Raw genomic sequence first — 13,955 nt, forward strand, 5'->3', positions numbered from 1 at the left:
CACTCCCTTCTATGAGGAAAGGGATGGAAGGGATATTGGAGATGAAGACCTTTACTTCAGCTGGGGGACACAGGTCTATTGCTCCCAGGTGGGCTTAGAGCTGGGCCATCCTCAGTGGCTCCTTCCCCTCTGTGGAGGACAGGGGAGGACCAGATACACAGTTTGAGGAGTTGGGGAAAGAGAGTGCTGGAGAGAGTGGACGAGCCCCTCCCCCTCCATCCCATGCCTGCCCAACTGAGACAAAACAAAAAAACAGCAACAAACAAGGTTGCTCCCTTCCCTCCACACTTCCTAAGGGAGGGAGCCTCCCTTCCCCCCATCCAAGACAGCTGCTCTAGTGGAGGACTTGTAAAGAATATACACACCATGGGGGAGGGGGTTGGGGCTGGGAGGGAGTCACAAGCACTAGGAGGGCAGGCCAGAGTCCTGGAGGATGGGAAGACAGAGACAACAGCAGGGGGTTGTCACAAAGGTGAGGCCATCAACGGCCCCCTACCCCAAGGCATGCCTTCCCCAACTCCAGTCACCCAGAGGAAAAGGGAAGAGAGATGGCAAAGTATCTCCTTGGTCTGAAGCTCTCAAACTGTATAAAATGTTAATGCATACCCCCCCCCCACACCCCACACTCACCTCCACGTGGGCCCTAAGCCCCGGATTTGCCTGGAGTAGGGAGGTAGCTGGACTTTTAATAAGGGGAAGAGGGGGTACATGTGTGACTTTTTTTTTTAAACTTACATTTTTAATAATATTATTTTTTAAAAAACTTGGGAGCTGGGATAGGTGGCTGCAGGGAGGAGCCAGAGGTTTACCCCTCTACTACCAGCCACCTAGGGGAAGGTTTAGGAAAGGGGCACTCAACCAAGCCCCATAATTTTAAGTCCCTAAGGGCTGTGGAATAGACAACCCCAGGCTTGAAGGGGGTGAAGTCAGGAGGATTGGGAACCCAGAACCTGGGGTGAGGATGGATGCAAATGCCCTGGGGGGTGATCAGGACATTTCTCAGAGGCCCAGGGTCCATGTAGGCATCCACATGAGTACCCCCTTCCCCCAAAAAGGCTCTGCAGAGGCCAGGCCCCGCCCAGGGCCACTGGGGGGCAAATCTTGGCACCTGCCCCCAGCGAGTCCAGTTCCTCCCTGAAGTGGGTGGATGGAGGCTGCCCATTTTAGATGCTCAGTCTCTTCATTCTGTCTTCTGCTCCCTGGGGCTGCGAGGGGTGGGGCAGGCAGGCAGAGCGCTGGGTGGCCATGGAAAGGCCTTTACTGGGAGGCCTGTGACGTGGGGTTCTCCGATTTGCTTTCTTGGCTGGATGGAGGCTTGCTGTTCCAGGGGCTGTTGGCGCCCAGGGCGGGGGAGTTGTTAAAGCTGTCCTCGTCGTCAATGCCGTTGGCCGCGTCAAACTGGGTGTTCTCCAGCCGGGTGATGAGCCTCTCGTCCTCGTCCCCGAACTCCCCGCCCATCAGGGTGGGCTCCCCCACCACCATCACATCCTGAGAGTGGCGGAGGTCCCCAAACATAATCGGGGCAGGGGCTCGCCCGGCCCAGGGCAGCAGATACCCCCAGAGCCCCAATACCCACCCAGGAAACTCAACACCCCCAACCCCTTCTCATACCCAAGTTTAAAACCCCAAATCCTCTGACACCCTCAGCCCCTGGAATCCTTCCCACTGAAGGACTGCAGAGCATCACAGGCTTTGACCCACACGTACTAGATTCTAGAAGTCAATCTACTCCCCTAGCTCCCTAGTTCCTCTCCCCCAAACTTCAGGGGGCTCCTAAACTTCTGTCCACATATAATAGGGAGGGAGCAGATTAAAAGAAAAAAAAAAAAGAAAAACACCAATGGGGAAAGCGTGTGCATGTACATATGTGTATTCTAGATTCGCACACGTTCAAATTTATGTGTCCCTCTGTCAGTGTGAGTGTGTGGGTCTCTGATGGTATGTGTGCCCCTAAGCTGTCTATCCTGAACACCCAAATGGTCTCATGGCTGTCTGTGAACCTTTATGTCCTATGTTCTGTCTGAGTCTGTGATCACAACCATGGCATTTGACTGACAAGGACTCTCATCAGTGACAGGAGCCAGCTCATGCTGGCACATTACACCAGGAAAAACTGTTTTTGCTTCTATGCCTGCTAGTGAGCTCAGGCTGGGACAGGGTCAAGGGTCAGGGGTCAGCAGTAGGGCAGCCCAGAAGAGAGAAGAAAGCCGAGATGCTTACAGGTACCTGGCTGGAGAGGGCGAAGGTGCTGGCTGGGCTTTTCTTCTTGCTGTTGCTGTTGTTGGTGTTGCCACCCCCCGAGCTCATGGTGCTGCCCCCTGACATCTTTCGTTTCCGCCGTTTGCTGGGCTGCTGCCGCGCGGGCTCCGCTGTGCCAAGGAAAAGGAGACTCAGGAAGGGCAAGGCCCTGGGTCCCTTGTTCCCCATTCTGGCTCCTAAGGAGCCTGAGCCTACCCTGATCCCAATCTTGCAGACCCAGGAGTGAGAAAGGGGCTTCATGAGGAGACAGAGAGAGAGCGTTGGGGAGCTTCATCAGATCCTGGTTAGAACAGGTGCAGGTGCAAGGCACTCACCGGGGGGTGCTACCATGCGCTGCCACTTCTGGAAAAGGCAGGTCTTGAGGCAGTCACGGGGGCTGAGGCTGTAGGTCTTGTGGCGGGACATGAGCTCCTGCATGGGCTCGAGTATCACACAGAGCTGGGGGGAGATGAGGAGGTGGCTTGTCAGGAGAGAGACATGGAGCTGACTCCAAATGGGATGGGGCAGAAACTGGGTGATCAAGGACTCACTCGGAGGTAGTTGAGAGTGGAATTGGACAACCCACACCGGGTGATATTTTTGGAGAGCTGATCCAACATCTGGGGGTCCTGGGCCTAGATGGGGAGAAAAAGACTAGAACCTGGGTTGCATCTGCTCACCTGCCCTATCACTGAGCCTCATGACACTCCAGAGAGAGAAGAGGGGCTGTTATGAAACCCATTTTTCAGATGGAGATACTCTAACCCTCTGTCTGAGGTCACTGTCAGGAAATGGCAGACCTTATTCCATCCATTCTTCCCACTGCCTGCCCTCACCCTTGCATTTTGGGTCCTGCCCACAACTCACATGCATGGCAAGGATGCTGCGGGGGATGAGCTCTCGGTGCTGCCGGATGCTGAAGTGCCACGTCTTTATCCGCATCATGTCGTCAAACATGAACTCTAGGTACAACCGGCCCTCCACACACACCTGGAGACAAGCTTGTCACATCTCTGCCCTCTCCCCACGTGCCTGAAAATATACCTGCTCTCCCGTTTGCTCACAACTCTCCCACTGAACACACTTCTGCCACTTGCACATAAATCTGGGTGCATAACTGACAAAGACCATTCCCTCATCCACCTGTCACACCCCTGGCCCTTACACACATACACACACAAAGTGGAAATGCTTTAACAGACCCTTGTCCTCTTCCCAAGTAGCTAGTGATACACTCATCTGCTATAAACTCTATGAGGGCAGGCTCTCATTCACTGGTGTGCCCCTACAGCCCAGAAAACTGTCATGTACAAACTTAGTACGCATCTGATGGATGTTGCACCATGCCTGCCCCTCCCTTCTGGTCTTGCCACTTCCCCTTTTGCCTCCCTAGGGAACAGCTCAGTACATTTTGGGAGAAAGGAGGGGAATCAAACCCAGGTGCTTCAGTATTCCACATCCAGCTGGGTTGCTGACCTGGGTGAACATGGGTTTGCCATGCTGCGTCACCATGCTGCCTTGGTCACAGTCAAGGGACACAAAGTTGCTGTGGAATGCCTCCTTGGGGTGCTTAAGCACATAGTACAGTTCCGTAGCACCCCCTTCAAAGATGCTGCGGAAATAGCGTGGGATCAAGGTCCGGCCAATGGCTGTAGAGATGGGACAAACTCATTAGAACAGAAGGACTTGTAAGAGGGTCAGGCAGATGCCATAACCGCCAAGACAGATCCCCGGAGACAAATACCTACTCCCAGTCCTTAGAAGGACATAGGAAGTATATGCTCTCATAGCAGAACCAGCAGGACCCCCAAAGGCCACTCACTGTATCTCTTTGGTCCATCCTCCAGGCAGAAAGTGATGGTTAACATGGCATCATCCTCAAAGAACTCAGTTGTGAAAGCATCCCACCAGAGATTGTCACACTCCTAAGGAGCACAGGGAAAGGTGTTTGTGTGTGTATGTCAGAAGACATCCCAGGGGTTCCCAGATGGCCCTCCCCCTTCCCAGCCGCTTTCCCCTTGCCATACCTCTGTCCAGTTTTGAAGCCGTTTGTTAAGCTCGAATATTCTGTAGTCAGTTTGGTTGCCATATGGTGTGTGCCTCCTGGGAAAAGTGAAGAAGGGAGGTCAATAGAAAGAGGGTCTCCCCACTCCACCCCACCCCCACTTCTGCCTTCCCCCATGTAATGGAAAGCACCTCCCTCCTCACTGGACTCCACTTACCCAATCCCGGGCTCCAGATACGTAGGCGGGTACATGGGAGTTGGGCTGTGTAAGGGAAGAGGCTATGAGAATGGGAGTGGAAGACAGGAATTATTGGGGGTGTCACTCCCTCCCCCTTTCAGGCAGGATCCCATCTGGAGAAGGGATGGGAAGTAGATAAGACTCACCCCACATCCCGATCTAGCATGGTGCCGGGATGGAAAGGAGGGAAGGCGTTGCCGTTCGGGGGCTCCTTCGGCGAGTACAGCTTGAATGACTTTGAGGAACAACCTAGAAGGGAAAAAGAGAAGTGGTGCCCTGAGTCCCAGGGAGCTTTCCTGGAAGTCTACTAGATTGTGTGGAAAGGGACTGGTCTTCCAGAGCACCCAGAGTGGGTGGACTAGGGGAGGGGGACTACCCTATGGAACACCTACCTCTGCTGCTAAATCTGCCTCCAATTTTATTTTATTATGAAACTAGAAGTACTCAGCCCTAATACCCAAGACCCCATTTCTTCATGTGCTGAGCCCTGGATGATAGAATTGAAGCAGCAAAGAAATGTCAACACCATAGAATAAATGAATATCCAAACATTACAATTTAATTTTGATAAATTCCCTTTACATCCACCTAGTATTGTTCACTCATCACAACAACCTTGTGAGGTAGCAGGGTCAACTATAAAATCCCCATTTTACAGATGAGGCAACGGAAAGCTCGAGGGGACTTGCCAAGATCACAGAGGTAGCAATTGGCAGAGCTAGGACTTGAGCCCAGATCTGATTCCCATATCCTATAGTATTTCCACCCCTCTAATGCCCTCTGGAGACCAAGCTTGGGGAACGGAACCGGAACCGGGATTTTGCCAACTCCCTGCCCCTCCTCCACCCCCAGGGTCTCAGGAGGGCAGGGGATAGAAAGATAAAGGGGAGTGGGTGCCTGCTGGGTGCCTCCCACCAGATAACCAGTTGGGCCTTCTGCCTCCCCCACCAACGGCCACTCCCTTATCAGCCCAGCCCCCTCCCCCACAGCTACCATGGGTCTAGTATTGTCTCCAAACCAGAAACCCAAAGCCTCAACCTCCTCTCACTTCTGAGACTTGCAGTGGGGGAGGGAGATAGACAGGCCTCCAATGGATTCCACTCTACTTACAAACCTAGGTCTCGGAAGGAGGAAATCTAGGCTCCAGGGGGATTAGTCTAGGAGGCAAGTGGTAACTAGACAGGGGTCTCTGCTCACGTGTCTCTGTGTATGTGCACATGTGTCACCTCTCCACCTCAATGAGCAGCACACTGTTCCTGGTATACTATTTCCTGACTAGAAGTATTACATTCATAGTTGGGTACGAGCCAGGCACCCCTACAATTCTATCTTCCCCCTCCCAACCAGATAGGAAGGGAAACTGAGACACAGCACCAAAGGTTCTAAACCCAGTCATAGGTGCTTCCTAGCCACCCCAAAACTTGTTTGCATTTGGAAGGGCAGCCATATTGGCCGTATCTAAGCCCCCTCCCCAAATTAAATACAAACTCTATTTTGTTCCTTAGGGGAAAGAGACAAAGGAAGACCCTGTGCCAACACACATCATTTAATTATCTCTCCAGGGCCCCCTCCTCACAATATGGGCAAACGGAGGGTCCCAGAGGGGCTTACGCTACACAGTTCCTGAAGGTGCCAAGACTCAAAGCTTGTGTGTGCCTGCACACGCGTGTGCCTCATCCTGCCTAGCAGGCTTCCACCCTCAGCTCGTTCCAACATGCCTACCAAGAGCTGGAACCCAGCAGCTCCAGGCAGGACCAGGGTGGCTGCAACAGGCCCTTGCCCCGTTTCATGCTCTCTCGCAGGCCACATCCACATGCTCCCAGCACAGCACACACAACCTTCACATGCCAGTTTGGACTGAATGAGGAGCCTGTATCCTTAGGAAAGAGACAGTGCCACCCAGCTCCAAGTCTCCCCACTCCACAGACAGGTATACTAAGGCCACATAGGAAGCCCAAACTCCCAAAGTCTACCAGAGGCTGGGTCTAGTCAATGAACCCAAGAGTCTAGATTACCAGACCTTGCCCTTACCCCCTAAGGAAGCCATCCTTTCCCTAAAGGCATCACTGGCCCTGCCCCACAGTCTCAGGGCTATCTGAAGAAATCTGTCAGCTCAGGACCCTCAGAAGGGAGGAAGCACACCTGGGTTCCTCTCTGATTCTGAAAAAATTTCAGAGCTTCAATTTCTCTCACCAGAGACCTGACAAACATTGCCTGGGGCTGGGGAACAGCTCTGAAGAGCTAAAGCCTGAAGCTCTGAGGCCTCTATTTATACCTCCAGTGAATGGACACAAACTCAGCATCTCTCCAGAGCCATAGCAACTCCCAGTAGCCCCAGCACAAGGGCTTGGGAGTGAGAAGAGAAGGGGAGGGAACATCACCCAGACCATCTGTCCCTGTTACTGCCTGTCCCCAGCAACAGGGGTAGAGAGAGCAAGGTGGGGGTGGGGGTGAAGGGGATGTGTCATCAGCCTCGGAGTCACACATACACCCCCCCCCATCCCCAAGCAATCTGGGAGCCCTTAGGAGGAGGGAGAAGAGAGGAAGAGCCCAGAACTAGTAAAGTTTCTCAGGATGGAAGCTGCATCCTGGGGCTGAGGGGGGCACCTCCAGCTGAGCATTTCCATGGTAACCAGCCTGACCTGAGGGCAGGCCCCCTTCCTTTGGGGGCTGACCATAGGTCAGCAAGCCTGAGAGCCCTGGCCTCTCTGAGCTGGGGCACCTCTGCCCCAGCTAGCATACCAGGCCTGGGCCAGACCCAGGATCTTCCGCCCACCCCCAACAGGCTTGCACGGTGCCCAGACTTACCTGGGAGAACTGAGGGGGCCAAGAGAGGTGCGGGGAGCGGCTGGAAGCCCAGCGGAGCCCTGGCAGGGGTGAGGGCTGAGGGGGCCAACTTCAGCCGCTCATGTCCCAAGTGGGACAGGCAGGCCTGGCTGAGAGCTCCACTCCGCGGGCCGCACAAAGACTCGCACACACAGCCTCGGCCCGCCCCGCGGCGGCCACAGCCCCGGGGGAAAGTTACAATGGCCACTGGGCCGGGGGCTAGGGGCCAGGGGGCCGGCCTGGGGGGCGGGGGGCCGCGGGGAGTCCGGAGCCTTCTTTGTTTGCAAGGTTTCCCTCAACAATGGCTGCTCCGCTCTTTCCTCTCTCCTCCTCCTCCTCTTCGGCTCTCCCCGCCGCCGCCTCTCGCTGCCTCTGCCTCCAAGCAGCCCGCCCGCCCTCCCCAGGCCACCAGGCCCCTCCGCCAGGGCACCAGGAGAGACAGGGCCCAGCACTCACACTCACTCACACTTGCACACGCACAGACACACGCAGCGCCCGCCGGCTCCCTGCCTTTTCTCCCTTTCTAGCCCTCCCTCCCCGCTCGCTCTCCGCTCTCCGAGCCTCTCTCAGAATGAGGCCCCAGGGCGGGCGGAGGGTGGAGCTGCCCCCACTGGCCCCGCCCCCTCCCTGCGAGGAAAGAGGAAGAGGGAGAGAGAGAGGGAGGGAGGGAGAGACGGAGGCAGGCAGGGAGGACTGCTGAGAAAAACAAAAGAGAGACAGAGACCGAGAGAGATGGGAGGGAGAGATGGAGACAGAACAGATTGGGCCTGGGGAGAGACCTGGATGGAGGGGAGGTGTGTGGGGCCAGGAATTGAAATGCCCCCATCCCAGCCCCAAGCTTGGTGCTCAGGGGTGAGCAGGAGGGCTGGAGCCACTGACAGGGATGGAGAGGAGTGCTCTCTTCCCTGGAGACTCCCAGTATCTTCAAACTGCTTCCCCAATGTCCCCTAAATCTCTCTTCCTCTCCCCTGTGATCTCTGGGGTTGAAGGTTGGCCTGAGCTGCCACCCTGGGCTTCAGCCCCTGGTGAAATCCCAGAGCAGCTGGGGGAAACCTCCAAGGGGTTATTTTTGACAGAGCCACACTCTGCTTCAACCTGTAAACAGTGATTGCAGGGAGGGGGGCACTCCAAGCTCCCTGCCCTCAACCCAGCTAAGTTCCTAGCCCCCTTCCCTAACCCCCACCATAAGAGTCGGGTGGGTGCAGGGGAAAGAGGCACTGTCAGAACTGGGGAAGGCAAATTTGCCCATCCAAGGGTCCCCAGAAAGGGCCTCGTCTGCTGCTGAATCCTCCCATCATCCCAGGGAAAAAAAAAGGTATGTGGTTACTGAAGTAAAGCATGTTCTCCAATGCAAGGGGGGGAATTCCCAAGAGAGGAGGTGTTTCCAAAACTTGGGTAGTGGTCCAGGTCTACTACCCGGACACATAGGAAAAAGGAAACACACACACACCCCACAGCACACAACACACGAGGGGGTGCAGCCATACAGCCTTCCTACTTCTTTGCAATTTGAGTCTCTGTTCCCTATGCCCCACCTTGCCGCGCCAACCACATTCACACAGCCCCATGACAAGGTTTCTCATGATAGACACACTGGTTGTGCAATAATATTGCATCTGGCTCTGTGAACATTCTCCTCACGTAAAAAACTCATTTTACTTTTACATAAATCAGTCCCTAATACACACTTCAACCTGCGATATACCTCAAATGCAAGATAAACCCAAACCCAGGACACACACATAGCCTATGACATACTTTGGCTTCTTTACACACTGGGACCTGTAACACATGCCCTTGGACCCCAATACACACACCCAAACTGCATTATACCTCCAGAACCTGTGACAGACTATTATGTGCACACCCTGGCCATTTGTTACCCAGAGACTTAACCCCATAAACCACCCTCCCTGAAACCTGCACACCATTCTCCACCACAGTCTAGCCATATGATATGCTCCAGCTTTCACAAACATACTGAAATCTATAACATTCAGCCAGACCCTGCAACATTCTGCCCAGAATTGAAACCACCAGGAACTGAAATATTCCACTGAGTCCCAAATTAACAGCACAACTCTAGGATGACTACACTTATCTTCCACTTACGGGACAATTCCTGTCGTTTGTTTCATGCCTTTAAACTTTCCAAAGTTCATTCGTAGGCCATACCTCAAGAGATTCTTACTGAATACAGGGCCAAATATTATGCTCACTCGAACAGATTATAGTGAGACAGGAGGGCCTGAGCTGGAACCCTGGACTTCTAACCCCACTCATACAAGCCCAGCCCTGGGGCACTGCAACCATTCCTACTCCCTTCCCCCTCCAAGGAATGGCCACTCCAGGCCCCAAATGACTGTCTACACGGGAAAGAGGGATGGGCGTGTGCTCGGGCTTCTGCCCCCAGTCTAGAGCTCAGAACCCCCACTTTGTCTCCTCAAATTTCAGAAGGAAGGGCCCCTAAATACCAAGATGTATCAAGACTCTGGCACATCATTCAAAACGGGGCCCTTCTTCTGGTTCCCCTTTTCTAGCAAGGCTGCTCCTCTCTCATTTCTGACTTAATTCCCCCATTTGCACAGGAGCAGAAGAGGTACAACTAAAGAAAGCAAGTCTGAGTTAGATGGCCCTAAAATTGGTGGAGCAGGGAGGGGAGGGGATGGAGGGGGCAGTGGGGAGAAAGCAGAGCAGCAAAGAATAACAAAGGTGATGAAAGAGCGAAGAGGAAGAGTACCCCTCCTGGAGGTGGGAACTCTGAAGGGCAGCAGCCTGCCCCAACCCACAGGATAAGGTACCAGCACTGCCCCCTGCCCGGGCCCCTGGGGCTCCCTGACCCAGGCCTCCAGTGTGCCTGCCCCCCTTCCTTTGTCTGTGCCCGGCCTCCCGTTGGCCTGGCGCTCTGCCATCCTCCTCTCCTGGCTCCCAGCCGCCACCACTGCTGCCTCCTCCCCTCCCCCTACTCCTCCCTGCCTTAACCCTTCTGAGCCACATGCTGCCCCAGACAGGCCCTGGTCCCCTCAGCAACCTGCCATGCCTGGGTGATGCCCCTTAGCAGAGGTTCTCCCTGCTCCTGACCAAAGCTTCAGGAGCTATTACCTACCCCAGGAGCACTATGGGAGCTGGGGGTATATATGTGTGTGTGTCTGTGTGTGTGTGTCTGTGTGTGTGTGTGTGTATCTTGTGGTGTTTCCTTCCGTGTGTGCATGTGTGTGGGTCTGCGTATGCTCTGGCTTCCTTCAGTCACATGTGTGGGGCATGTGCTGTCTCTGCTGGGCTGGGGGAGGAGGAGGAGCCGGGAGACAGCAGAGCACAAAGGAGAGACTCAGACAGGCAGGCAGGCAGCAGGCAGGCGGCCTGCCAGGGCGCCTCGGCCCCCACCCCAGGCCTGCTCAAGTTGGGGGGTGGATCTTTGGGCCTGTACTGTACATGCTGCCAGGATGCCCTTGTATTCAACCATGTGCTCCCACCCATCCATCCAGTCTGGTCCCCTCCCTCACTCCAACTCCTAACATTCCCCACCCCCAGGCCACTCTCAGTCCCCTCCCCATTTGGTTCTCCTTGAAGTCTAACCTCCATCCATTCTCAGTGGCATTAACCCATAAGACTTCTTCATATTAAGGAAAAAAGACCCCACTCTTAACCATCTTTTGCCCCCTCTCCTCTAGCCACGCCACCCAGACACACAAAAGGAACGTGTTTTGAGGCACTGATTGAAGCTGTCCCTCCTCACGCACATCTCTGTGCATGGGTCCTCTTCCTGTCCCCATGCTGCTCCCAAAGAAAATGAGGGAGAAACTTTATCCTTTCTCCTACTGGACCCAGGCACCCTGCCCCAACTTCAGGAACAACCTCTTATCTACCTCCAACCTGACAACCCTTCCATACCCATCTCCTACCCACCATTTGTAGGAACTAAGAATCAAAATTTAAGACTCAGGCCTCTAGCTTGTTCACAGCCTTAGTTTCTGCTATGTTTATGTGTGGTAATGGAGGACGAAGGCCATGAAGAGGACTCCGAGCATGGAAGGATCTGAAGGGGTACCCAGCATAGGGCAATTATAAAGAAAATACACATACAAACATCCACACCAAGCTGGTATGAGAAGGAATGATGGTGCCAGGCAGGATTCCAGCTTGGCAAGCTCTTCCCTTTCCTCCCCTCCCCACCCTCTACAAGCAGGAGTCAGGGGTTCCCACACCCAGATACTCCAGGATCCTCAGACTCTACTAGCCCTACCTCTGGGCCCCATGCCCCTTAAACATCAGCCTCAGCAGGCACTTTAAATGTGTGCCCAGCCCAGCTTGGCCTGTGTCACATGATTTTCAAGGAAGCTTCCGCACTGGCAGCTTCCCCTGGGGACGGGGGTGTGTGTGTGTGTGTGTGTGTGTGTGTGTGTGTGTGTGTGTGTGTGTGCGCGCGCGCGCGCGTGCATGTGTGTGCGTGTGTGTGGCAAGGGTTCAGTTGTGGAGTATGGGGCTCCCAGAGAAAAGGCATGTGGAGAAGCAAAGGATCCAAACCAGGCTAGATCCTGGGACACCTGACTTTCAGAATAAAGCTAACTCCAGCCTGGGACAAGAGGGGGTCCTGAACATAATGCAAGAACCCAGAGTCCTGAGAATGGGGATAGACAGTGTTTGGGGGCCCTCTGAAGACCACCTCTCCAGTCACATAGCCTCCCTCTTTTCTCCTGGCAGTGAGGTACAACCTTCTCCTTCCCCAGGAAAGAACTCAGACCCAAGCTGTCACTAGCAAGAGCTGGTAAACGTTTTGGGGAGATGGGGATCTGGGCCTAAGTCCTGTCCCAAGTTCTCACTTTGAGGTCAAGTACTGCTCCCCTCAACTCAATTCCCACAAACCACTTTATTTCCTAACTTGCTGGAGCTGCCACATTTCCCCCTCCCACTACGGTGGAGACGCCAGACCTGAGGGCCCAATTATCTGAGCCCCCCCCCCTCCCCAGAGTACCTCACGTCCCTCAGGAGGGCTAACCTTCCCTGGCAACAGGCAGGAAAATTTGGAGGGGAGCAAGATGGGCCCCAACCAATCCCTCCTCCCAAAAACAGTCCTCAGAAAGAGCCCTGAGGGGGGTATCACAGGATATGTAAAAGCGAATAGGCAGCAAGAAGGGGGGGGCAACCCAAACCAGCCAATCAAAACTCTATGGTGACCTGAGGGGGGGGTCAAAAGTCCAAACTCACTTCTGATTGGCTAACACCCTGGAATTCTGGGAATTTCAGCCCCCCAAACCCCTCCTCAATTAGCCTCCCCCACCAAACACACACACACACACACACACACACACACACACACACACACACACACACTCACACACACTCACACTCTCTCGCTCTCTTTCTCTCCCCCCCTCCACTAGCACCCCCTCCCCTGCCTCTATGCTGCTGCGCATTTGCAGTTGGGGAGAACCCTCCCCCGGACTAAGGCCCGCTATACCCCTCAGAGCCCCCGACCTCCGCCGTGCCATCGACGCCCCCCACACAAGTTCATGCCAAACAAGGGGTGAGGGATCTGCCGAGAGGGCTAGGGAGGGAGGGGCCGGGCGACCGCGCGCCCCACTCACCAGGACAGGCACAGCCCACTGACATCTTCACATCGCCCGCCGCTGGGGGCCCAGCCGAGTCACGGTGCCCGCCCCGCTCGGGGACAGGCCGGGCATGAGCCGCCGCCGCCGCCCGCGGCCCCGCTGCCCTCGCCGCCGGCCCGGCCCGGCCTCGGCCCGGTGCGGGCGGCCCCTGGCTGCAGCGAGGGGCCTGTCAGGCGCGGAGCAGACAGGAAGGAAGCCAGGCAGGAAGGCGAGCTGCCTCTGCGTGTGCGCGCGCGGGTGTGCGTCCCCGGAGTGTGTGTCCGTGTGTGCGCGTGTGCGTGTGCGTGTCTGTGCGCTCCCGCCGCCCTCCCCGCCGCCAACGCCGCCGCCGCTCGCCCCCCTCTCCCTCCCGCGTTCGCTCGCGCACTAGCTCTCGTAGGCGCCCGCTCTCCAGCCCCAGCCGGGCTGGGCTGGGCTTTATTAATATGCTAATTGCCTGCTAGTGGGAGGGGAGAGCCGTGTCAAAGTGACCCGGGCGAGCGCGCAGCGAGCGACGACGTGCGTGCGCCGCGCGGCAGGCGGGCGGCAAGGGGCCGGGAGCGTTCGGGGAACGGCATGCATGTGACGCAGCTTTTAAAAAAGGAGACGGAGGCAGAGACCCCAGAGGGGGAGGGCGGTGGGAGGAATGAGAGGCGAAGCCTCACACTCGGTGTCCGTCCTCCGGGTGCCTCCGAGTTGGGAGCGTAGCTGAGACGGAGCGGGAGCTGGGACTGGGAGAGGCGGAGCCAGGGTGGGCCTGAGGTGTAGCTCTCCCTCCACCCCGGCCACGCTCTGGGAGGGAAAAGGGACTGCCGACCCCCGCCCAAGCTCTCTGCTGAGATTACCGTCTTATTCCGGAGGGCCTTTATCATGTGCCCCCCACCCCAACCTGGGCGGGGAAAAGCACTATCCTAATTCCTGTAGCAACCCAACTCACCTCCTCCCTAAATTAACCACCCCTCCCTTGCCTGCTAAACCAGTTAGAACTAGAACCAAAAGGGTTAATTAAGTATGGTCCCCGCCCTCCCCTGCCCTAGGGCTGAGATCTGCGTTTTGCTGG

The 13,955-nt window shown here is 55.7% G+C and overlaps 1 protein-coding gene across 3 annotated transcripts; it reads right to left on the bottom strand.

Moving 5' to 3' along the window:
- Window positions 1-666: 666 nt before the first annotated feature.
- LDB1 (LIM domain binding 1) lies at window positions 667-13,155 on the bottom strand. 3 transcript variants are annotated; one of them, XM_086680701.1, is made up of 11 exons: window positions 12,893-13,155; window positions 4,628-4,730; window positions 4,461-4,505; window positions 4,266-4,341; window positions 4,061-4,163; window positions 3,715-3,887; window positions 3,106-3,228; window positions 2,790-2,873; window positions 2,574-2,697; window positions 2,227-2,369; window positions 667-1,488 (listed from the first exon to the last, which is right to left on the bottom strand). In XM_086680701.1, the coding sequence occupies exons 1-11, from the start codon at window positions 12,915-12,917 to the stop codon at window positions 1,258-1,260; spliced, it is 1,230 nt and encodes a 409-aa protein (XP_086536827.1). In that variant the 5' UTR covers window positions 12,918-13,155; the 3' UTR covers window positions 667-1,257. The 3 variants fall into 3 exon arrangements, with proteins under 3 accessions (XP_086536827.1, XP_086536826.1, XP_086536828.1); XM_086680700.1 differs by having other exon boundaries at window positions 2,221-2,369; XM_086680702.1 differs by lacking the exon at window positions 12,893-13,155 and adding an exon at window positions 7,290-7,421 and having other exon boundaries at window positions 2,221-2,369.
- Between the last annotated feature and the right edge of the window lie 800 nt (window positions 13,156-13,955).

This window comes from Puma concolor, chromosome D2 (assembly GCF_028749965.1).
Source record: "Puma concolor isolate L17-30 chromosome D2, mPumCon1.1.hap2, whole genome shotgun sequence".
Classification (NCBI taxonomy): domain Eukaryota; kingdom Metazoa; phylum Chordata; class Mammalia; order Carnivora; family Felidae; genus Puma; species Puma concolor.